We start from the raw sequence: 26,950 nt of genomic DNA, 5'->3' as shown, positions 1-26,950 counted from the left end.
AAAAGGAGGATAGGGTTAACACATATAATTGTACACACGTCAATGAGGGGGGGGGGATGGTGTGTTTATAAACCACCAAGATTTGTATTATATAATATAGTTTAGCACTCACACGGGCTAGTGTGAGTGTAATCCTATCTTGGTATCTTGTTCTAAAGCAGTTGCCCAAATCAATATCAGGTAATGAAAGGGTAGGGTATGAAGGTATTAATAATAAATATATCACAATACTCACACGGGCCAGTGTGAGTACACACTTCTAGCGGTATCTTGTTCTTTTGTTCCAGTAGTCACCGATGGTGAAGATGGGGTTTACAAATAAAAGACACTAATGTCTGGGGGGTAAAAACTATCTTTAATAAAACATAAAAAATAAAAACAGAAACAAACTCAGAATACAAACGATTCTGTGGAAAGTGAATGCAAGGGGTAGGCAGAGTGGTGTATAGTTGTAGGGGGTCTCTCTCTTCCGCGTCCGGATGGAGAGCTGCAACTTCACCTCTGCCTCCTCTGTAGTGTGCTTTAAAATGTTCCAAGTGGAGAGCAACGCGTTTCGTCCAGGTACTGGACTTCCTCAGGCTCAGGCTCTGTGTATGCATACACAGAGCCTGAGGAAGTCCAGTACCTGGACGAAACGCGTTGCTCTCCACTTGGAACATTTTAAAGCACACTACAGAGGAGGCAGAGGTGAAGTTGCAGCTCTCCATCCGGACGCGGAAGAGAGAGACCCCCTACAACTATACACCACACTGCCTACCCCTTGCATTCACTTTCCACAGAATCGTTTGTATTCTGAGTTTGTTTCTGTTTTTATTTTTTATGTTTTATTAAAGATAGTTTTTACCCCCCAGACATTAGTGTCTTTTATTTGTAAACCCCATCTTCACCATCGGTGACTACTGGAACAAAAGAACAAGATACCGCTAGAAGTGTGTACTCACACTGGCCCGTGTGAGTATTGTGATATATTTATTATTAATACCTTCATACCCTACCCTTTCATTACCTGATATTGATTTGGGCAACTGCTTTAGAACAAGATACCAAGATAGGATTACACTCACACTAGCCCGTGTGAGTGCTAAACTATATTATATAATACAAATCTTGGTGGTTTATAAACACACCATCCCCCCCCCCTCATTGACGTGTGTACAATTATATGTGTTAACCCTATCCTCCTTTTTGTTTACACGAGAGGAAATTTCCCCTGGAGCGGCACTGTGAACCAAAGAAGGAAGTGGACTGCAAAACAAGAAGAAGAACCAGCATCGCAAGAAGAAAAGCCTCATCAGAAGCACACGAGACTCCTAAAGAAACTCTGATGCGACTGGGCTTACACAAGGCCGTGTAAGTCTTATATACCTTTATTCCACTTTTACACCAACACACATACACTCATGTGTGTCCACCATCCCAATTAGACATTAGACACCTGAGCTACCACACCTACTCAGGTTACATTTGCTTCACCTTAGAAAAAAGTAACTATTAGTTATATAACACTGCCTGTTTCCGACCATTGTGCTCCCCCATCTTTTTTGTATTCATTAGCTATAAGGGTCCTGGATAGATCCTGCTGGGGTTTCGAGTCACAAGAGGATACCACCCGAAAACCATTTACAGGCAGTATTACACCATTCTTTTTATACTTCTGCACATTAGATATAACAAAGAGAGATAGCGCCCGGGTACCTTCGCAAACAATTATTTGCTAGCATGTAGATAATGGGATCATTTATCAAAACGGTGGCAAGAAAACTGCACCAGATTTATCAAGGGAAAACATTTATATTAAACACAATATAATTTGTGTCTTTAATATATCTGAAGCAGTATTTTTGCCTCCGTTTTACAGCTGGGAGACGTTAATAAAAGATGCCCATTGATACTGATGGCAGATATATCTAGTTGATTAAATCTTGGCCTTTAACAAAAAATCAGAAAGTTCAATCTGTTGAAACTGAAATAATAAAAACATGTTAAATATTATCAAGTGTCTGTAATTTGCATGAATATGCATGAATAATAATAACAACACACAATAACACCACACACTGCTTCTTTACATTTCCAAAATGGTTTTTTTTTATGGCAAAGAGGAAAACTGCATTTAGTGGCATAATTGGAGAACATATTTTAAAAATATGACGTTATTTCGAGAGTTACAATGCCTAGAATTCAATCATAAAACCTGTACTATTTTTACTGCATCCTAACCAATGTTCCCATTTGTGTGATGTCACCTAACAATTATGGTTTAACAAGTTATGGTCTAACAAGTAAAGCAACAATCCCCTCCAGAAGCTTTATTTTTTAAATAAATCAGTTCTGTACTATGGGAAAATACTTGTAGCATTTAAAAAAAATAAAAATAAACATTTTTAAATAAACGTTTAATGTATTCTAATGTAACACGCATTTTTTGTTCCTATAGCAACAATTAGAAAGTCACACCCCCCTCCCCTTCTGAAACAGCATCACCTTTTTGAGCCCTGCCCTCTCTAGCAGTGAACCAATTGAATCCAGAGCCTGCCTGGTCACATGATCTTCCTCGCAGAACTTTGACTGTCAGTGTAGTAGAACAGTGGTGCGCAAACTGGGGGGCATGCCCCCTCGGGGGGGCGCAAGATTATTTGGGGGCGGGGGGGTGCAGGCTGCGTGCGGGGAAATCTGGGGGCGAGCAGAGCTGTGCACGGGCGGCCCGAAGCTTCGTGCTGAGACTGCTTCTCTGCTCTGTCTGCCTGCTGCGGGGGCAGGGCCTTGCTGCAGGGGCGGGGTTTCCTTCCCTGCACACAGACATCCCCTCCTCCTCCTGTGTTACCCGTCCCAGTTTTCATCAGCATGGGGGACAGGAGCAGGGTTACCGTAGTACTTCCTCCCCCAGGTGAAAGTCTGTGACTTATGATTGTGTGTTGTGTCAGTCTGTCTGTGTTGTGTGTGTTGTGATTGTGTGTGGTGTGATTATGTGTGGTGTGTGTGTGTTCTGATTGAGTGTATGTGTGTGTGGTTGTGATTGATTGTGTGTTGTGTGTGTGAGTGAGTATGTGTGTGTGTTGTGAGTGTATGTGTTGATTGTGATTGAGTGTGTGTGTTGTGATTGAGTGTGTATGTTGTGATTGAGTGTGTGTGTTGGTTGTGATTGATTGTCTTGATTGTGTGTGTTGTGTCTGTGTTGGTTGTGATTGTGTGTGTGTTGTGTGTGTTGTGATTGAGTATGTGTGCTGTGTCTGTGTTGTGATTGTGTGTATGTGTGTTGTGATTAAATGCAGCGGTGCGCAAACTGGGGGGCCTACGGTCTCCAAAGCTTGGCACTTCGGGAGACAAACAAAATTGACTTTGAAGTGTGCTCAGCAGCAGTCAATGCACTCACACACACACACAGCCACACAAGCACACACAAAAATAGCCCCGCTCCACGCCCCCCCGCTCGTGCTTGCAAAATTATGCAGGACACCCTATGCTCATGCTTGGAGAGTTGGTGATGTCACCGGTCTCAGTGGCAGCGTGGGCGCAGCCTACACTGGCGACACACTTTATTCGAGCTCGGCTAGTCCCACGAATTCGGGTATACCCGGGTGTATTGAGGTTTGTGACTGTTTTCTGCCCGAGTGCATTGGGTTATTTTTCAGGCAGGGATTGAAGCATTTTATTCCCGCTGGCTGCAATACTGCACAGTATATATATATATACTGCATTACAATTCATGAATTTATGCCATCTGGTAGACACGCGAAGCATTGCAGCCTATTAAATCCTAATCATTATCATTTAACAGATCAGCCTCCTGTCAGCCAGGCATGAACCCAGGCTGGGAAGGCAAACGCAACGGGGCTTGTCAGAGGTGAGGAGCGGCGCATTCCAGGTATCTGCCAGGTACATACTGGGTATTTGCTCGAATAAAGTGTGTCGGTGCAGTAATTTTGCAAGTGCGAGCTGTTGAAATAAGTATTTAGACATATTTGTATTTACATTGTATACCGTTTAATAAAGGTTTTTTTTCTTCATGTGATTGATTACATCAGGCAGGGGGGGCCCGAGAAATGTCATGGATGAAAAGGGGAGCTCGGCATAAAAAGTTTGCTCACCCCTGTAAGTGGAAGACCCAATATGCATTTAGTGAACCCCCGAGCCGAACCTTCAGCGATCGATTACAGGAGAACGGATCGATCAGCAACTTAGCTAATCACTTGTCAGTGTGTAGATAGTATTGATGCACATATTGAATGACATCTTTTTTTTTTTTTTTTTTTTTTTTTGAAGAGCAGCTTTAAAGCTGCAGACCAAGCAGACTACATGCCGCATGTGTGTTTTTGTAAATAAATCAGTTCTGTACTATAAGAAAATATTTTTTTTTAAATAACTCTGAATTATATTTTTAATGTATTATAATTTAACAAACATTTTTTGTTTCTATAGCAACCATTTACAAAGTCACATCCACTTCCTCTTCTGAAAAGGGCTTTGGCACACCCCCTTTTGAGCCCTGCCCTCTCTCTAGCAGTACACCAAATGTATCTAGTGACTGCCTGGTCATTATCTTCCCCACAGAATTTTGTGTCATGGGAGACTAGGACTTTTAATACCTTTTAACCAGGATTATTCACTAGACAGAACACAGTAGTGGAATAAAATTGAGTTTATTCTGATAAAATCTGCAGACACATACATGGAACACAATACACAGAAGAATACACACTTACTGGGGGTCTGGGTCGAAAACTAGCCTGAAATAGGTGCAGGGAGCCTGCTTTGGAAGGCTTACCCCTCGGCTTCCTGCTCCTCTTTTCGGATAAAAGCTTAGCCGCGACCGCTACGTTCTATTCTCAGAACTTGGACTTGGCGTCTGAGTTAGTCTCTGCAGGGCAGACTTTCCTAGCCTCAGAAATGAAGCCGGTTGCTCTGCTATTTGTGTCAGAGTAACTTTGAAAAGCCCGCCCACGCTTCATCGACTCAAGCCACCAGATCGTCTGTTTCTCTGTCTCGGCCAACTCCTTACATACCCTCCGCTGGTTCAGCATGGAAGTAGGAGGAGCGACCAATCAGAGTGTGGGAATTTCCTCCCACTAGCCAACAGAAACGGGGGCTCGTCTCTTGGCTGGTGTCAGAGGAGGAGGCGTGTTAAGTCTGCTCGAAAAGCCGGGTGAGAGGAAAATATGAATTAGCCAATGGGAAACGTGCTACGAGCTGAATCTTCCCCCAGCTAACCCATTGCCACTCACTGGGCAGGCTCCACCAGGTCTGGCAGTCTCAAAAGGTGTCCCCACAGGGTGCCTTTGTACTCCAGACCTGGCAAATTGCCCTTCCCCTCTCACCAAAAGGTTTTGTCACCTCTGGACATCCTCTCTCCTTTGAACTCCGATCTCTATCCAGACATCCCGGCACCTATGTGGATGTCCAGGCTGGCTGTATAGACATTTATACAAAATGCACCAAATACTATGTAACACCTTTCCCCCCATCCTATCGCTGATGGGGACCATATATTATAATACACTTGTGTTACCGGGTGTGGTGCGTTACCTGATAGGCTCACAGAAGGCCTGAACCTCCGCCACTGGGAGCCTGGGGTTACCTGATCATTCGTTGAACACAGCGCCTCCACCTGTAAGGGCTCCCACCTGAGTGGGATGGTCCTCTTACAGGAACCACAATAATACAGTAATACACGCACACAGTGTATGCTAATAACTGTTTACTATTGCTAATACTAATAACTTCGGTACCTGTATCACACAGAATAATGCATATAGCCATACACATAGAAGTGCACCGGGTGCACACATCACCATAAACATTCCCTTCTCCAAATGTACATGGGTGCTGGGCACCAATCCCCTGATGTCCCTTTATGTCCACACCCACTCAATGTGTTGGAGATAGCGCTATCCCTTGAAGTGTTAGTGCACTACTAAAGATACCTGCCCGGGGCTCCAGCCCACGGGTGCCGCTATACAACTGGGTTTGGATCCGCCTGATCCGACGTGATGTCCTCCTACGCGTGGGGTGAATTCCGGCATGGATAATATCACTGCGGCTCCGCACCATCTGTACCTTGGTGGGGATCCGTCTGCAGCCGGCAGGCCGCAGTCACTGCTTGGTGTGGCCTCCGTGAAGATAGTCTATATAAATATGAGCCTCTGGTAAGATAGTCTTTATATATAGAGGGGTCTGAGCCCAGACCCAGAAATCAGGCTGCGTGCCACAGAGTGTATCTTTACTTAACCAAATAGCTAAAGGGGCAGATCTCCTTCTCTAAGGCCTGTTCCTGAAGCAACCAACAAACTGGGGCAAGGGTAACCATTATCTGGGGCCTTTGGGGGTTATCTGGCCTAGTGCAAGGGGCTACTGCTCCCCTGCACCCTCACTCACCAGTTCCATGCTCCAACTGACAACTGCAAGCTCGCGAAATGTATCTAAAAGCAACTGCCAAGAATCCTTGAGCCCTATTGGCTGTTCTGGGGCACCTGGGGCTTTCCTCTCTAGGCCTCATGGGAGTTGTAGTCCCGTGGAGGCTGCTGTAACATTGGGGCCGCGTGCGCGATTGCATTGCGCATGCGCGACTTTGGAATGGCCGCCGCAACTTCCGCACTTCACTGCGCATGCGCGACCACTGCGCATGCGTGTGTAAACCATCATGGCGGCCCCCGTTAGCCGGGTGCGCCGCCGAGCCTCCTGAGGCTCGGAACGCTCCCTGCTCCGGCCCCCACCTTTGGAAACAGCCGGCGGGTCCGTCGCTGGCTCCAGCGGCACCCGCAACCGCGCTGAGGCAAAGGAGGGGGGTCTCTGGGAGCCGGAGGGGCCCGGGGCTACATATACAACATATTTTAATACAGAATGTCTTGGGAAACCTTATACCTGTGAGGGAAATGGTTCTGGGATATGTGGGCTCGAAAACCAGGAGTCTGGGGGACCCTGTGTAGCCCCAGTGTAATTCACCCCTCAGACCCGCAAATCATGCCTGCACCCCGGGGAGAATTAGGGGACTACCGGTAACTTTGTTCCCCGAACTTCTGCAAACAAAATAACTGCATTTCTACCCAAATATCCGACCTAAAACTTACACTCCCGAAGTCTTATGTTACAAGGGAAACAGGTAAAGTCGAAAAACATGTCATGCTTTTCCTTTTACATTGCATGTAACATTACATTATCCCTGGCTTATGGTACTACGTTGCTGCCAGGGACCCACGGTTTTCAGGGTTAAACAGTCGGGCTTCACATTTATTATGAAGAGTGGCTTCACCCTACCGTCACACTTTGCATCTTTGGTCCTCTTCTGCTGCACTGACAGCCATTTAGTGAACCCCTGAGCCGAATCTTTGCCGTGCGATCACAGGAGAACAGATCGATCGGCAACTTAGCTAATTACTTATCGTTGTGTGGATTGTATTGATGCACATATTAAAGGGAAAAAAATAAAATAGAAAAACCAGCAGCTTGCACTTCTGCTTTATTATTTGAAAAGCTTGTATCTGCTGAACAGCGTATCACATTTAAAACATTTGGAAAAGGCAAAAAGAGATCTCTTAATGTAAGTAAAAAAAACAAAAACAAAAACAAATGGTGATCAGCGCGGACTGCTACTTTATGCCATGTTGTCTATTACATTACTTAGTGCTTTTCTTACATATGTTCTGTTTTATTTTCATTATCTTCAAGCAGAATGTTCACTGGTAAAAGTGGTCTTTCTTAGAAAAATGAACTTATTGATCTGTATAATGGTAAAAAGTATCGTTATACATTCCAACGTGTAAGAATATGTCTTAAAAAGCCAGTCTGTTAAAAAAAAATCTAGATCTAGATCTATATATTTGTTACCTTAAAATATGCAGCCTTTATTGAAAATGAATTACCTAAGCTGCCGATCGATTTGTTCTCCGGTAATTGTTCAGCAAAATCCTGCTTCCTAGAGTTCTCTAAATGGCTGCCTTTCAGTTTCCATCAATCCTTAAGTCAGTGTAACTCAGCAGCTACAATGTGTCCTTATATTACTAAGGTAACATTGTCTATTGTTACAGCTTGCAGCTCAAACTCCTGTGAACATTGGCAACAAATGATCACAAACAGGAAAGTGTTACAAATATCTTGCACTGCTGAGGAAGTGTGTTAAAGCCTGTTATAGAAATCAAAGGATGCTCATTATATTAAAACTCTTTAATAATGGCAATGAATTGAATTTAAAAAAAAGGTAGTAAGTATTATCTAATACTACAGAACTGATTTATTTAAAAAAAATAATCCACACTTGTAGGATATTGCTTGGATTGGCCCTTTAAAGCATCTTTGAGGATCTTACCACGATGTCCCATATTTACCTAACGATGGCGCCTTCAGGCACTGGAAGGTGGAATAACACTTTTAGCAAACATGGTCCATCGTCTTTTTTTCCCCTGCTAACACTTTTAATCCATAGAAATAACAGGAGGGTCACCTTCTGTAGAGGGTTAGTCGGCATTAGAGGTTGGCAGTGGGCCTCACCTGGAATAAATATAAAAAATGTGGGTCTCTATTTAAGAGCATTTCTAGGCTGCATAACATACCATATGCAGACACATTTTGTATTTTATTTCAGTAGTTTTGAGTTATAAGCATTAATGCTGCTTTAAGTCGACCAATATTTAAAATGTCCTGTAGCTGATTACCAACAAACATTTTAAGATGCGTTTGTTCTAACGTGTTGTGGTGTTTCTTGTGCAGGAGGCAGTTTATCACAGCTGGGGCCGCAGCAGGGATTGCCTCGGTATTTCGGGCTCCAGTTGGGGGGCTCCTCTTTGCTCTGGAGGAGGTAGCTTCCTTTTGGGACATCAAGCTGGCCTGGCAAACCTTCTTCTGCTGCCTGATGGCCTCCTTCACCACGGAGGTGCTCTCTTCTTCATTTGGCGGATTTGTTTACCAAGGGTATTTTGGATTTTTCAAAGCAGAACAGAGAATCATATTTTGGGTGTGTACCCTTTTATAATCTATCATAATACATTAACACATTTTTTATGGTCACATACTGATACATATAGAAATATATTTCATGATAATGTCAAGTTTGTTTGCAGTAGCCCTTGAATGATTGTATCTCTCCTGGCTTGGCCTCTCAGTACACGGCTTTCCAGGTCTTTCCAGGTCAGAGAGTGGCAGGACCCACATTTAACATGATGTCTTCTGAGACCTTTCTACTGGTGGTAGACTTCACTATGGAGTATTATTAGACCTTATAGTGAGCTACTTAGTGGACACAACATTTTTCAAAAAGTGGAATTCTTCAGAAGATTTGGGGAGCGCAGAGCGAAGGGGAAAAGAAGAAAAACACAATGGTGCAATACTGTATCTTCAATGCGGGAAAATTAAATGTAGTGGTCTAGGAATTGCATTCACATTTTGAATTAATCAAATAAGGATGTAGCCATCGCGGCAAGGAACAACTTTTCTGAAGATTTCTACACTTGGAAGAATTTGGGAACAAATTCTGTGAAAGGGTTTTGAGCTGCATGTTTTTTGAATTTGGTATCACCCATTGTGCACTTATATCACTTTAAGTGTAAGGCACGCACATACATGTCCCATTGTGCACTTATATCACTTTAAGTGTAAGGCATGCACATACATGTCCCATTGTGCACTTATATCACTTTAAGTGTAAGGCACGCACATACATGTCCCATTGTGCACTTATATCACTTTAAGTGTAAGGCATGCACATACATGTCCCATTGTGCACTTATATCACTTTAAGTGTAAGGCATGCACATACATGTCACATTGTGCACTTATATCACTTTAAGTGTAAGGCACGCACATACATGTCCCATTGTGCACTTATATCACTTTAAGTGTAAGGCATGCACATACATGTCCCATTGTGCACTTATATCACTTTAAGTGTAAGGCACGCACATACATGTCCCATTGTGCACTTATATCACTTTAAGTGTAAGGCACGCACATACATGTCCCATTGTGCACTTATATCACTTTAAGTGTAAGGCACGCACATACATGTCCCATTGTGCACTTATATCACTTTAAGTGTAAGGCACGCACATACATGTCACATTGTGCACTTATATCACTTTAAGTGTAAGGCATGCACATACATGTCCCATTGCAACAGTTTCAAGCATTGGGATCAATCACATTCCCATAACATGAAACATTTGATTAATTGCAAGACACCTGGGTCGTCTATCAGGCAACATGTCGGCGTGGCTTAAAATATGTGGGCAAAACCAAATGAGCACTGAGATGTAGAGTCCTGGAACATATAGGATCCATATGGAATGCTGTAGACACACCGATCTCACGCCCTGTATGTGATCAACACAATGTTAATGCAGAAGGTTTCAGTTGTCAGGGCATTGATTATGTTGCTCCCAGTGTGAGGAAAGGCGGCAGATAGAGGACTTCTCAAAAGAGAAGCCAGATGGATATACAATCGCCATACTCTATCTCCCAATGGGCTAAACGAAGGTTTGTGTAGACTTTATTGGGTAAGGAACCCTCCCTTTTCTGATAATATCTAACACACATTCCAGCATTACAATTGAAAGAAAAACAATTAAGGTAAAATTAAAGTTAAGTTAATTATGCCCTACAGTGTTCAGATTATCAGAAGGATGGTTCCCTTATGTAGTTCTTGATCGATATGCTTCCCCTTTTGATATACCGTCTTTACTAATATTTCATTCATCTGTGTTTGTAATATTTCATTCATTCATCCCTTGTTTGCCTTTATTGAACAATATTATATTTTATTTGAATTGTTTAGTAATTAAAAGTTATGTTGTAATTTTTCCAAAAACATTAAATACCCACAAACACCTAATATTGTTTAACCTGTGGATCTAGCAACACTTGTTGGATTACCTTTCTGTCTTCCTTTTATTTTCTTCCAGGTTAAAGACCTGCTGGATATCAGCGTTCTAGCCTTTATTCCCACTATCATTCTTGGAGTTATTGGTGGCGTTTTAGGTGCTCTATTTGTTTTTCTAAATTTAAAAATCAATAAGTTACGTATGACACTATTTAACTCCATACCGAACAAACATCTTAGACAATGGAGCAAACTTTTTGAGACGTTATTGTTACTGGTAAGTAAAATACAATAGCTGATAATATCAGTGATCGTGTCTACATGTATTTATTGATTTATCATTTTTTTTCATGCTTTTAATAGGGTTGGAAATATCAGCGCCCCACTTACTGTCCACAACCTTAGTGAATGTACTTCCATTACAGAACAGTGGTTGTAGCTTTGGGGATTTTGCTGAACATTTGCATGTTAATTTCAAGATGTTTTGGAGACAGGGAAAGATTGGAAAAAGTGTTTAAAATGTGCACCCACTCTTATGTGATCTTATTTTACTGTACTGTACATGCTCTGCTCTTGTGGCTGGATTGGCATAGTTAATGGAAATGAACTAATATAAACAAAACAAAACATCCCTTTCCACGGTAAGACAGATGAAGACTATACTCTTGACATTTCAGCAGTAGGTCCCCCCTTGAAAAACAGTGAGTTTGGTACTTTCACAAGGGCCTAACACTTTATAACATTATTGCCTTGAGAAAGTGAGCCAGATACCAGTCTCAGCTTCATGCATGTATGTGTAGTCCTATTAAATTATTATTTTTTTTAAATTAAAGTGTACGCAATTACTTGGGCACTATAGATTTATGTGAATGTTTAGCTCTTTAGGAGAAGTTGACACTAAACACCTTACCAGTGACATCACAGGATCCAGAGCCAGTTAGTGATATGCGCTCCAACATTTAATTCCAGTCTTGAAAAGACAATTTGATAATATATGTCCTTTAGAAGATACAAAAATGGATTACTCGGGCTAGTGAGGTATATAAATAATATCCATAGCACTTTGGTGGCTACACAATCAATAGCAGGATGTCGCTCTCCCTGAAGGCTAAAGGCTAAGAACACTGAACTCAGACCTAAAACCTCATTGGGAAATTCCAAGACTCTCATAGATTATAATAGTGTACTCACATATTGTTGCCCCAGTCCAATGTATCTTGTGGGCGTGCAACCAGGAGAATCAACTTAATCAACTCCTTGATAAAGTACCAGTGGGTACGAAACGCGTAGGAGGGTACTTACCTCCGTTTTTTTAAGCATGGATTAATAAAGTTTTTTATTTTATTATTTTTGCCTGGGACCCACTCTTTTGGCTGTGCGTTGGAGAGTTTTTTTACATCACAGGATCCAGCCTGAAAGGGAACGCAGGAAATAAAAAAAAAAACAGAGAACATTCAGGTCTGCTAAGGTCACCATGTTTGATTTGGGCAAAAAGAGATGAACCACCCAGCTTTATGATTTGATGTACACAGTACAGTTTTTAGAAAGTTCAGTATCAGTGGAGAGTCCAACTAATGAGTATGCTATATTTTTTTGATATTGGTATTACTGGCTCTATTATAAGATGGATCAGAGTACTGTTTTGTTCATCACTTTATGCTAGAAAATAAATTTGAGTGAGATCATACAATTTTATTCAGCACTTTAATTTTATGGAACTTCTTTTGGAGTTGCCAAATTTAGAAGAAGACTATAATTATCCATCAAAGTGTAAAGGCTTTGCTAATGGGTACATAATGCTGAATGTAGACCGCAGAGTGAAACTCAATGGGGGAACTTCTGTACTGATATTCTGTGACCTTCTACATATTCTGCGATCAAACCAACGGAGTTGTAGGCACTGGTAAAAAAAAATGTGTATACTGTAATACTGTTTGAATCATCTGTAATGTCATCCTAATGGTGCAGCAATGTAAGTCTTATTTCCTTTTTTGTTTTACCAAATATTGGAAGTGCAAACCCCGTTATATGACGGAGTTTGGGGTTAGTTCAGGCTTAGGGTAAGTTTTGGTATAATAATAAAATATTTCTCAAAACAGGACTCAATGTATTGCATGCATCTTTATTACCTTTGCGTCCACCGGCTCTAAATCTTCTTAAAATGTTGTCATTCTTTAATTTCTAAATGTAGACACCGAACTAAGTATGAACTCTTAAAGGTTCTTGAATTACAAATTCCTACACTCTGCTTTGTTGCCTCTACAGCACCTTTGCCACTATTTATATGCTATATTTATTAATGTATTAATACTTTTTTCCCCTCCAAAACAAACTAAATCCTTCTGATTATTTTTAAAAAAAAAAATCTTTCTGCAATACATGCTCCAAATGACAGTTGTTATATGGAAATCTTATCTCGCTGGCTGTTGAAAGTATGCTTCAAAGTATGCTTTAGGCATCATAATAATGAGTTTAAGCTTTAAAAATAGGTTAGGAAGAAAGCTAATTTTAAATCATTTGAATATGCAAAGTATATTTAAACTAATTATATTAGCATATTTTCCAAGTATCTCAGTTGTGTTCACAGGAATCTCTCCACGTGTTGTATAAAGGAGGTGTATATAAGGCACTAGGTACTTTTACTAAAATAGGACTCATTAACACATTTTAGCTGTATTGCAGCAATAGGGTAATTATCAGTTTAGAATTAGAATAAATAATTCTGCATCCTAGAGCTGTTTAAAAAGTGTTGTGTCGGTGCTTACAGATTTACAGGTGAATGAGGCATTTGTTTCTTTTATACCATTGTCTTTTGCACTTGCAGTTTTTTTTCTTTATTAAAGTATATGATATCCTTTGGTTTTGAAATCCATGGGCATATGAAGCAGGAAGATCAACCCAGCTGGTAGGATCACGTGACTTTGGACTTCTTATTGCCATGTTGAGCGTATCATTTTTTCTGCAGGTGACAACTATGACCGTTACAGTTTATCTTCCATACTTCTTCTCCTGCACTCCAGACTCAACCGATGGCCAGTCTACAAATACATCTGAACAGTAAGTACAGTATGTGTATTTGTGAGTACGCCGCTTGCAGGCTGCGTTGTCATTGGAGTGGTCCAGGGTTGAAGAGAGAAGAGATGGGGAGAGCAAGGATATGTGTCCCAGGCCCGGTGGTAGAGGGGGGCCCACACTGGTGGTCCGAACAAAAGTCAACTTCTGGTATCGGTCGCCTGGGTGGGCCACCCTCTGGCGCCGGGTAGGGCCTGGATGGACCCCTTACTCAAACTCCACAGGTAGGGCCCATGAGGAGGAGGCAGAGTGAGATAGAGACAGTGAGGGGAGAGGTGGGGTGAGGGGGAGAGTGAGAGAGTTGGGGTAAGGGGAGAGACAGGAGTGATAGAGAAAGAGAGAGTGAGATAGAGAGGAGTGAGACAAATGGAGTGTGTGAGGGAGAAAGGAGGGGGACTCGCAGAGCCGTTGACAGGTGGGGAGCGAACACCAACCTCCTAATCAACAAGGTGCAAGCTCCCAGTATATATTTTTTTGTTTGTTTTCAATGATTTCTTCACATACTATATAATAAATAATAATAATAATAATAATAATAACAACTTTATTTACTGTATATATATGCTTTTTTCCCTAATGCTTCACAATAACAATGACATGAAAGAGAAAACATTTAAAGCTATAAAAAAAAAACCAGATAACCAGATAAAAATATTGGATAATACAGAACGGAAAGATAGGTATTAAATGCTAGAAAGGTTGTGGATCATTAATCAAATGCCTGGGTAAAAAGGTCTTGAGCCTGTTTTTAAAGGTTTCCAATGAGCTGGCGGCTTCTGAAAGAGTTCGAGGCAGAGAATTCCGAGGGGTAAAAGCAGCATGGCTAAGAGCTCAGGCCCCAAAGGAAGTGAACTCGTTTCCGAGAGTAGCAGGGTGGCTGTTTTGACCTCTCTAATTATTTATTTTTTACCCTGCTCGCTGTATTTTAAGCTGCCCAGCCTTTCTCTCATGCCTGGCACCTCTGTCAAATACATTGCTGTCCAGACACAGTACTTTCTCGGCACCTTAAATTTCCTATCCCCAAATTAAAGTGCTAATTCCTTTAGTAATTCAATAAATTGTTACCAATTAATTACCACTGTTACTGATTTATTACCTACGTACACACATGACAATTGGAAGCCTATGCCTGTATTTGTTGTGTGGAGGAGGAGTCGCAACTCCAATTCAGGCTTTCCGTCTGCCTCGCTGATGAACTTATCTCAGCTGTGCTATGCCTTTCAATATCAGACATTTCCCAGTCTCCTTTACTAGCTACTGATGCAGCCACGAGTATCTGAACACTTGCTTTTGAAAATCTTGGGCAATACCCCAGTAATGGGGCAACATTTCTGTGACATTTCTGCATACAGACTAATGGCCCATCATATTAACACAGCGGGGGTCCCTGGCAGTCCCATTCAAACGGAATGAGACTGCCAGGGACCCCCGCGGTGTTATCCGATGGGCCATTAGTCTCTCTGCAGAAATGTCACAGAAATATTGCAGTATTACTCGGAGATTGCCCCAGATTTTCAAAGGCAAGTGTTCAGATACTCGTGGCTGCATCAGTACAAAATCAGAATCAACCATCCACCCTTCCTTCTCCTTTCCATACACCCTTCTCCATAGTGTGGGCCTCTTACCTTTTACCACACCCCTTCTGCGTTAGGATAGTAAAGCCAAAGTTCTCAATTCAATAAATTGTTGCCAATTTGATACCATTGTTACCGATCCGTTACCGACGTTCACACAGAACAATAATAAATACTTATCAGTTGTCAGCGAAATATTTGTTTACTATGAAAACATGTTACCTATTCAGTTCCTAAGAAGGAAGAGATTTCAACAGGATTAGTGTGTAATGGCTTTAGTATTTTGAACAAATAATTAATTAAATATCCCATGAATTGGCTGACTAAAATACCAATAAGACCAAAAATTAGATTTTCTTCTACTAGCACTATCATCACCATAAACTACATGATTCTTTTGAAAATATCCATTTTAATCCTACCCCTTCTGTATGTTTTAATGTGGTATTCTTATTGTCTCTATTTTTCAACAGCTCCCATGGTCTACATGTACCTTGGGATGTATCTGAATATAACTGTCCTTCTACCTCGACATTAGTAGAACCAGATGGAACACAAAATTCCAATCACACTATCAACCAAGGTAATGCAGCAGTGTCGTAATGTGCAGAAAATGAGTATTGAATTTTTGTATTCTGAAAATCTTAAATAACAAGAAAATTCAGAAAGAATAGCCGACTTTAAACAGCTGCACCACAATTAAATACAGTATGCGTAATGCTCAAAATAAATTAAAATATTAATAAGCAAGGCTGGTATTAGCAAATGAGGGGCCCTATGCGGTACCCCGTGCAGGGCCCCTGTCCCATGGACTTACTATTATCGGACCTGCCCATGAAACATTAGGCCAGGGACTGATATCACTGAACACCAAATAAAGTATTTGTATTTGTATTTATATTTATATTTCTCTCTCTCTCTCTCTCTCTCTCTCTCTCTCTCTCTCTCTCTCTCTCTCTCTCTCTCTCTCTCTCTCTCTCTCTCTCTCTCTCTCTCCCCTTCTTTATCCCACCCTACTCCTCTCACACACCCCCTCTCTTTGTCTCTCTTTCTAACCCTCCCTCACACACCCCTCTCTGGCCCCCTTCCCTCCCTCTCTCTCTCTCACCCCCTCTCTTACTCACTGTCCTCTACCTCTGTCCTCCCTTTTACTCTTACCCCATCTCCTTCACCCTCTCGTCCCCGCCTCTGTCACCTGCTCTCTTCCACTCCTCCCTTTCTACCTCTCCACCTCCCTCTCTCTCACCCCCTCCCTTTCTCACCAGCCCTCTTGACGTCTCTCACCCCCCCTTTCTCTCTTACCCCTCTTTACACTTTTAATGCTTATATAGATATATACCTGTGGGGGCATTGTAAAAAAAGACAGCTTTTGAGAAGGAATTACAGTAGCATTTGATGTACAACATCACTGTCCAAATATCCAGTGCAAATCCATTGATGTTGGCCAACCAAGTATCTGTGTGTGGCTTAGGAACAACGTTTAGTCTATTTATCTGCTTAAGCCCAGTAAACATTTTCATACTTGCTAACTCCAAGTCAACATTGTTATTATGATCCAGTCCTGAGTTTGCATTTTCACCTTCAACTTTCATTAAAAAGAAATAAAACTAACCTAAAGAAAGACTGGCTTTAATCATTATCACACTTGACCTTGAGTTAGTTGGAAGGAATGCCTTTTCCAAGTGGGCGTTGGCTTTATGAGTGTCACTGTCGTGTCTTTTGCTTCCAGAGGCTGACATTATTCATGCATGATGGCCACACAAATAAATAATACTTCTTGTCTTTGCAAAGCTGCTGCACTTATGGTGAAAAATGGCAAACAGGGAATAATGATCCTGTTCCAGCGCAGAACCCATGAAAAGTTTGGATTTCCTGCTCTCTTCACAACGCTGGTGTTCTACTTTGTCATTTCCTGCTGGACAGCGGGGACGGCCGCTGCAACGGGTCTTGTTGTACCCATGCTGTAAGGAAAATTCCGATTCCTTTGCCTTTCATATAGTATTGCCCATGTAAGCCTTAATTTACAATGTAAATGCTCAGGCAAGAAATCTTGTTATTATTATTTGTGAAATACATAAACATATGTACAAATATTTATATGTTGCACATGCTATAATTAATTAGATGACATCCTCTCAACCTTAGCATTTAACAAACCTCTTCATTGTTTAGTGGACCTGCAAAACAAAGCAAGCTTCATTAGTGATGAAGTGGTTAAAGTATATATTTATGCAATGTCTATGTGATGTATTATATGATTTGTGCTAGTAAAATACTGTACTTTTCGACCTTTTATTCCTTTTTTATGCATAAAGTAACTGCAAATGTACGAAGTTGATAACGGCGAAGACAACAAAAGTTGCTTTTCTTTCTATCGTTATTTTACCCCACAAGTATTGCCAAGTTTTAAAGAAGCAGAATGCAGACAGATTAAAATGTATGAAGAATGATAACACAGAGTGGGAATAAAGGCAGCAGTAATAAAAAGTAAACATATTGATAATATGTGGCGTTTACGTAGATAATCCGTCAATCAAAAACATCCACTATAGTCATCAGGTTGGTAACCTCACCAGAGACCCCAGTGATTACATTATATTAATTTGGGTCAGCTTTTCTTTTCTTAAACGATGTACTGTGTTCTTCCACCCGGGAGAGGTAAATCACACATTGGAGAATTCGATTTTTTGTGTCATCAAAGGCATAAAGAATGAACTTCAACAGTTCGGCTCTGTTTTGAATATAAACTTGTTTTATAAAGAGGTGTGGAGATATTGTTCAACAAAATAAGATGACATTATGTGTTTGTAAAATGTACACATTAGTACAAGACATCTGAAGTACCGGTAGGTGAAAGTGTAAATGTTCCCCTTGCAGGTATACTGGGGCATTGTTTGGCAGGATAGTCGGCCTGATTCTGGTTTCCATGTTTGGAGTCCGGAGTGATGAGTATGGAGCATGGATTGACCCCGGGCTATTTGCTGCAATTGGATCGGCTGCTTATTTCAGTGGAGTGTCCAGATTGACTATATCCCTCACTGTCATTATGGTAAATCCAAACATCTTTATTATGGGTCTGGGATACAAAACAGTAAAAGGATCAGTACATACAGTAGTAGAATGAATAGACAATATGTACCTCAATTGCAGTATAAGCTAAGTCCACAAACTTACCTCGCACAGTATACATTACATTTAGTGCACATTGATAAGAAAGCGATTTGAATTTATAGCCCCCACAAATATCACAGCTTTTTGAATGATGTTCGCAGTTTTATAGGAATGATTTTTTTCTACTCGATAGTCATCTAACATTTCATAGCAATGTTTACAAACCATCATGAGTATGGATGAATGAATGGACAAAAATCCTCACTTCGAGCCCCATCAATTATTTTTGCTGGACCTATATTATGGGTGGCCCGGTGTAAACACACTGACAAATGGCAGGTTTAGGCAGAAATATTCATTACTCAGAAGAAACAGCAAATATTAAACAACAATTTCCCCAATATTTATGGAACAGTTTTTTTAACCAAGTGTAACGGGTGTTCCCTGTGAACACAGACGCGACTACTGCTGTATGTACCTGTATGGCTTGCAGGAGTCTAAGCCTCCGCACTGAGAGCCTGGGATATATATGTATATTCGCAATCTCATGGTGCAACACCTCTACTTGAGAGGGATCCCGACAGAGCGGGAGGGGGGGGCCTCACAGGACACAACCCAATAACACACAGTTGATATTTTGAAGCAAGAATAAACTTTACTGTACATATATCTTATACTCTATAGGTCCCAACCGTCATTCACTTCCACTTTTGAGTGTATACCTCCTGCCCACCACCGTGTACCCCCACACCGTGTCCACAGTATAACCCTTGTCCCGTGGTCAGCGCTGCCACTATATGTGAGTACTCTGTAGTTGGTGCACGTGCGTAACAATACCTGCCCAGTGCGGCGGCACCTGGGCATTCAAAGGATCTTCAAAAAGGAACCGACGACCTCCTGGGCGACGTCCGGTTCCACCAGCGTGCTCTCTCTGCGGAGTAGGCCTGATCCCAAGCCTCTTGGTAGGAAGCGCTGTGTCCCTGACTGTCAATGTATACTCTAATGGGGGAGGGTCCCTAACCTAGGGCCTGTCCCTGAAGAACCACAACCTTACTGTGTGGCTCAGGGCCTAACTGGGGCCTAGTTGGCTGCTGGCCTAATGCAGTGGGTCACTGACCCCTGCACCCTCACGTCCTTCCCCTAGTCTCTCCTTGCGCTGACTCACTAGCATGGGCTCTGTGACAGATTCCTATTCCCTGTCTAGGAGGATCCTCACACCCTATTTGTTCCCTGGCGTCACGTGGGGTGTCCTAAGGCTCATGGGACTTGAAGTCCCTGCTCAGAGCCTTCTCCTGATTGGCCGCCTCTTCGCGCGCTTCTAACTGCGCATGCGTGCGCACAAGCTAAGATGGCGGCACCCTCTGAGGGAGCCCCCGGTGCCCCTGGAGATGTGCTCACCGCTCCTCTACCGCCCGGCATCTCCAATGTGCGCGCACGGCGTGTACACGCGCCCGGCGTGCACACGCGCCCGCACCTCACCCGCAACCGGCCGCCCTTACCCAACCGCCGCGGAGGTGAGTACCGGGAGGGGGTGGGGGGGGGGGTGCCGACACGCAGAGGGGGACCTGGCTACACAAGTATAGGAAGTAGGGGGTCTCTGGAGCTGAACCTCGCTAATGTAAGTTCTGAGGACACCCTGCTTCACAAGATACATACCGGAGAAGGTGCTGATGGTACTTTCTAGAGGGTTAAAATAAATCCCCTACACGATGCAGGGCAAATAGAAATTCACAACAGATAATGTTGCGTCCTTATATTGACCAGTGTGATGCAGACAATTTAAACTTCCATTTTGTTTCCCCTGGAAGGGACCCTTCCGGCAGTACCTTCCCTGGTAAGTATTTTGGGAAGCAGAGGGTCCCCTGAGCTGAAATTAAAGCTGCAGTTCAGTTAATATCCTGCATGTGTGTTTTTTTTAATAAATCAGTTCTGTAGTAAGAAAAAATACTTTTAGCATTTTCTGTTTTAAAAAAAACAACTTTTAAAGACCAATTTTCTTGTATTCTATTTTAACAGCCATTTGCTAAGGCACTGCCCCTTCATGTCCTGTCACAAGCCCTGGCACACCCCTTTGTCAGCCCTGCCCTCCCTCTAGGACATGTCAGTGCAGAATTGCTCATGAATATTCATGAGCTTCCACTGACAGACAAGCAGAATATAAACAGATCCCTTCACTAATTATGTCACCAAATTTCGACCTATCAATACATGGAGAACGAATTGACCTGCAGCTATACAGTTCTTTAGGTAATTAGAGATTGCACACATAAAACTACTGTATTGAAGTAAAAAAAGAAATAAAAAAAAAAAAAAGACTGAACTGCAGCTTTAACATGGCTCAGTCCCAGAGACTCCCTGCTTCCTATACATGGGGAAAAAAGGAGGAAACAAAAAATGAGAAACTGCTACTTGTGTTCAGTGTTACATAGGTACGTAGTGACTGAATAGTGATATATAGTTCAATCCCCCCCCCCCCTAGATGCCTGAAATGTAGTTTAACTGGATAAGGGGAAAGTTGAATACCACACTTCTGATTTTTGGCATTTTAAGTCATGTCAGGAATCATTCTGAAACTGGAGATAATTAATGCAAATATTGTTGTGTATCCGTTTTAGTGAGCCGGTCATTTTTCTCCTTAATTAAATTGACAGCTCTGAGCTGAGCTACTCTCAGTTTACTATGATTAAATATTAGGCCGTGATTATACCAAAACTGGCCTGAGGCGTCACGTGGCGCGATGCCACGCGGCTCAAAAACAAATGGCAGCAATCCAGGTAAAGCCTTAAATTTCATTTCAGCATTTTCTTTATCGGTGAGGATCTTCATTTTCTTGCTGCCGCTTTTCTGGAAGCCATCAGTTAACTCCGATTTTTCCAAGTTAACGATGTCCTACTTTTCAACAACTTTCGTTGTTTCGTCGTACCTCGTACGCCACGCGCGCTGCCTGGAACTGCAGGGCGGCAGATTGGAGAGCAGACATGACATTTTGTTTTGAGCAGGTGACGGCCAATGAGGGCGAACCGCTCACGACCACGCCTCCACCACGCCTCCCGGCCTCCTCCAGCTGCCTCCTGGTTTCCATTCACTTGCCGCTTTGCCGGATCGCAGTGGTGACATCACCAGATTGCGCTTCCGCCCAGCAGGAGGTATAATCTCAGGAGGTATAAGGAGGTATAATCACAACCTTATTCAGTAGAAACGTGTATAGCACGGCTTGCTTGATACGTACTGTAGCTCCCAAGCTATGTATGGAAACATCATCATGTACTCCTTACAGGCACTGCGCTATTTGCTGCTTGCTAGATGGGTTATAATGCTTTTATGTCTTTCCTCTTTTCATATGACACAGTTTCATGATTTTTGCTTGCTTGTTTAGGCTGCAATATTCAGTTAAATCCCCTAGGTGTCAGAATATCCCTTGCATTTTCCATGTTGGCTAAACAGATACTGCAGGATCCCTGTACAAAAATAAATGTCACTGATTAGGAAAAGAGGAATTATATTTGGGTGGATTTCAAAAGGTGGGGAGGAGAGAGGGAGGATTTGTATGTGACATGGCAAATATCTCATAAAAGGCAGCGTCTCAAATAATAAAGTGCTCACGTTCTCTCATATATTGGCTGATAAATTAAAAAAGACTTTAGTTCGTTTTTCTTGGCTTTTATTTGAGAATCTTCTATTTGGAAAGATCCAATGTAAGCAATCTCACGCTCTAACTACACAGATATTATGTGACAGGAAATTTTTATTGATAAAATCTTGCTGATAAATGGCTTTGTACATTATGCCTGAGGGATATTATTCTAAATCATCATTTAATTAGACAAAAAAATTAAAAAAAAATGTCAGTTACTTAATGGGGGTACAAAAGACTTATGCATAGGTGCCATATTAGGCAATAATAGAAGTTATTTATCCAATACTTAGATCTCACTTTAATCCAGCCATGCCTAAAACTTTATTAAGCAATATTCATAACGATAATAATAGACATTTCGTCAATCAACTAATATGACTACATGTGTTTTCCTTGTGAAAAGACTGTTATTTTTAATTACTATAAAACTTGTTTTGACAAATGGATAACTACAATGCAATTCATGTGAATGGGCCGTAATATGGCAGTGCACTTTGTAAATATGACTTAAAATGATTGAATATGCATGATTTGTTTCTCAACAAATATTACCCGTGATTCTTAGACATGAAGAAACGATCTATCGGAGCAGTGACTGTTAAAACTCTAATAGTGAGAGTGTTAGATACATAGTTACCGGTACTCCCGATCCCAGGGGTAGTCTTGCCGCTGTCCTTATGAATGAGTGATACCAATAAAGAAAGCAAGGAAATGGGCACTGCAGATTTGTATTAAAAAATGTAATTGGGTCAAAGAAAAAGCATCCAACGTTACGGCTGGAACTCCAGCCTTCCTCAAGAACATGACTAATATACCAAAGGGGGAAAATCATTTAAATAGATGAGGCAGCTCCCATCCTCACAGGTACAGCCTGATACAAACACACCCATTTAGAGTTGCGCCCGCCCCGGGACCCCGTCCAAGAGTGATGACGTCAAAGCAAGCCCTTAGGCACCTTTAGAGGCCAACGGACAGGTGCCCCTCACTGTGTAATGGCGCCATGTACGAGTCGCGTCACTTGGGAGCTGATGTCACTGGATCTCCTCCAATGCATGAACATGTAGTGCGGAGAGTCCCAAGTGCCAAAGTGCCAAAAAAAGCCCTTCCCCCAGATCCACTGCTGAATTTAATAAAAAGATAAAAAAACACAAAAAGTTACCTCTCTTTAGCACCAATATGAATAAACCTAAACACTACTACAGAAGGAAATCTGGGTATCCTACTGTGTACATCAGAATGAACCAGACATATATTTTAAAAACTTTTAACTGATTGGCTGGCGAAGCCAGCCAATCAGTAAGTACAGCATCTGGTTAGCCAGCCAGGACCAACCAGAAAAAGAAAAAGGTTTAAAACAAATATACTGTACAACAAAAAACAGTATTTGAGTGCACCTGTAACTGAAAACTAAGTGCACTAAAGGAGGAGGTGGAGTTTAAAAGAAAAACCATTGGGGGATACCGAGCAGAGCACCCCGCTTAAGGCCAACTGGGAAGTGAATGCAGCTTCCTGCCCAGTGGCCACAGCATGGGTGTTCTCTGCTCGGATACGGGAGTGCACCAGCACTCGGAATAAGTCCTGGCAGGTGAGGGATACCTCCCCAGCCAAACGCTGCTTCCTAGACTTATAAATAGCCAGTTTGGCTAATGCCAGGAGCAGGTTGACAAGGAGGTCTCTGGCCCTAGTGTTCTGGGATACTGGGCACCCAAAAATAAAAAGGTGCGGGGAGAAGTGCAACCAGAACTGCAGGAGGTGGCCCCTCAAGAATGACAAGAGGGGGTGCAGTCAGGCGCAACTAAAATAAATATGGAACACAGACTCACTTGTGCCACAAAATGGGCATGTGGTTGGGGAGAACGTGAAGTGGGCAAGGTACTCGCCCGCGCTCAGTGCACCATGGAGGATTCCCCAGCTCAGATCCCCAGTGGGCCGGGGAACTAATTCTGGATAGAGTTCTCTTCACCGGGGTCTCTCGCCCTCGTTTGTTGGTAGTACCCGCCTCCTGATGGTATCGGGGCGGGCAACAAGGGTGAGGTGACTCTGCAGAATGAACCAGAATGATTAGCAATAATCACTATGTAGTGCAACAAATGAAGGTCTCTTATTCACTTTGACTTTTGGAGCCTTTGGGAATAACAGAAATTTCCTACAGGAGAGAAGGCAAAAATACAAATTCAACTACTCCATAAGAAACATCTAACTTTACATACTATCTTTAAGAAAGATGTAGTACATTTTCATATAGATGAAAAGCAGCAGCAGCAGCAGAAGCAGCAGCAGCAGCAGCAGCAGCAGCAGCAGCAGCATCATTAAAAATCCAATTTGCGCTGAAAACTAAAAGTAAAAGATTCTCCATTACTATTAGGGTGACCAAATGTCCCGGTTTATCTGGCACAGTCCCGGTTTTTCAGTCCTGACTTTTTGGGCCACTGTCCCGTTTTTCTATCGGCACCGGCCGCTTGTGCGCTCTTGCCAGCCGCGCAAGCGAGATCGGTGCTTGCCAGCTGGCATGCGAGATTGGCACTCGCCGACAGCTCTCGCCGTTCACACGTGCAGTCATGGGCGCAACTGCGAATGTGCATCATTTGTTCCGATTTATGCTGGGACAAATATGGTCACGCTAATTATAATGCATGTAAATTATTTTGTTTCTAGATAATATGCTAGTTGGATATTATCGTTTAGACCTAACTGATGTACTGTTCTAGCGTATAGATCCAATAAGATTCCCTTCTCAATACGGTGGTGTCTCTATCTGTGCCTGCTGCTGTCTGCTTGCTATGTTCTATACCCATACATTTGAGTGAAGCGATGGTGTGTCTGTGTGTATTACAATATTCTATTAGGACCGTCTCCTCCTTAGCCTTAGTCATTTTGCTTTTACTGTACAGTATGTTCTATGAATCTCAGTTTTAGCATTCAAGTGGTCTTTCCCACATATAGTAATCCACACGGGTATTTCAGTATGCAAATTACTTGCGTGGATTTGGATGCAGCACTTCAGTGAAATAATATACATGGCCATCGACAGGGGGGGGGGGGGGGGCAGCCGGAACTGCTTTCCCAGGACTTTCAGTCAAATGGGCCCACACCTCCTCCTGCTGCAATGCTAGAGTTGCCCCTTTGCAGGCAAGAAGGGCCCTCCCCTTCCCCAGGACCCCAAGGCAGGGCCCTCTCCTTTACTGGTTGACGCCCATCTGGAAGGGGGGAGTCCCCAGGCTCTCATACTGCAGGCCTCCACCGGGTCTGCAGTTCCATCCAAGGGCTGCAGGTAAGCCCACTAAGCCCGCTCCCCATGCCCAGTACACCACTATACCCCCCTCCAAAGGCTGTGTACCCCCTTATACCCCTTTCCCTAGGCCCAGTACCCTTTATATGCCAAGTAACCCCACTTACCCCCCCCCTCCTACCCAGGACCAGTAACCCCTTATTTTATTTATTTCTAAAATGTTTTATCAGGAAGTAATACATTGAGAGTTACCTCTCTTTTTCAAGTATGTCCTGGGCACAGAGATATAACAATACATGGTTACATTAAATGAACAGAGGTTATACAGTCAATTCAGAGACATTTCATGGGCAGATAGAGTTCGATATTTTGGGTACAGGGGATTAAAGGGCTGGGGAGCTTCACATTGAAATAGAGAATCTTTAACATCACTAAAAATCAGCGAACAGCAGCAAAGGGCTCACCCTTTAGCTGTCCTTCGACTGTGCCAAAGGCTGTCCGGCTTTGGGGCGACTCAGATGTACACTGAAGGGGTTCAGATTGAATGTAGCTGTTGATTCAAAGTCCTTTGTCTTCATGGCTCATTAACATTCTAGTGGGTGGAGTTGACGTTCTTCATTGTACATGCAAAAGCAGAAGATGACCCTTAGCATGCTGGTTCTGTGCAGAGGGGAGCAGCTCTTGGGGAACCCCATCAGGCATCCATCTCTGGGGCAATGCAGATGTACACTTGTACCCCCATGCCCAGGCCCAGTACCCCCTACATCTTCCCTCCCCAAGCCCAGTACCCCCTTATCTCCTCCTCAGGATCTCCTTATACCCTCCCTCCCAGGACTATTTATACCCTTCCCCCACACACATTCATTCTTATATCCCCCCTTACCCATTGCCTCTTTAAACTCCCCCCTACCCATTACCCATTACCTCCTTATATATACCCCAACCCATTACCTCCTTGTATATCCCTGGACGCATTACATCCTTGGTACCCACCCCCAGGTCCATCACCTCCTTATACCCTCCCCGACCAATTAGCTCATTCCACCCCGACCTATTACGCCCTGCTTCATATGTTTGTCCTGGGCCCAATGATTTCTGCCGGCGACCCTGATCATATATGAAGCATCATTGCAATACATTGTGTAACAGAGCATATTTACAAAAGATTCCTAAAGTGTGTGACATATTTCTAGAACCTACTGGCATGAGTGCTTATGGCCTTCCTGTAGTCCCTCTATCTATAGAGATATATTGATTACTAGGAAAACTGTAACTACTGTATATACTTCAAAGTATAATTTAAACAACATATAACGCAATAGTGTGCTCACTCAACAATGATGGAATATCATGTACAGTATATACATATATATATATATATATATATATATATATATATATATATATATATATATATATATATATATATATATATATATATATATATATACATATCAAGTGCATTGTAAAAACATCACAAAATAAACAGGATACCATGTAAGGTGCTATTGTTATAAATTCTA

At 42.4% G+C, this 26,950-nt stretch overlaps 1 protein-coding gene across 1 annotated transcript in view; it reads left to right on the top strand.

The window, feature by feature from the left end:
* LOC142485628 (chloride channel protein C-like) overlaps positions 1 to 26,950 on the top strand; it is a 169,613-nt gene that overhangs the window by 67,924 nt on the left and 74,739 nt on the right. Inside the window, exons 8-13 of the mRNA XM_075584477.1 lie at positions 8,701 to 8,944; positions 10,887 to 11,081; positions 13,770 to 13,861; positions 15,924 to 16,033; positions 17,242 to 17,413; positions 18,328 to 18,499. Coding sequence (XP_075440592.1) covers positions 8,701 to 8,944; positions 10,887 to 11,081; positions 13,770 to 13,861; positions 15,924 to 16,033; positions 17,242 to 17,413; positions 18,328 to 18,499 — 985 coding nt within the window. The remainder of the gene's footprint in view (positions 1 to 8,700; positions 8,945 to 10,886; positions 11,082 to 13,769; positions 13,862 to 15,923; positions 16,034 to 17,241; positions 17,414 to 18,327; positions 18,500 to 26,950) is intronic.

The sequence above is a fragment of the Ascaphus truei genome, chromosome 2 (assembly GCF_040206685.1).
Source record: "Ascaphus truei isolate aAscTru1 chromosome 2, aAscTru1.hap1, whole genome shotgun sequence".
Classification (NCBI taxonomy): Eukaryota; Metazoa; Chordata; class Amphibia; order Anura; family Ascaphidae; genus Ascaphus; species Ascaphus truei.
The sequence above is the reverse complement of the archived record's forward strand: the minus strand, read 5'-3'. Positions and strand labels throughout refer to the sequence as shown.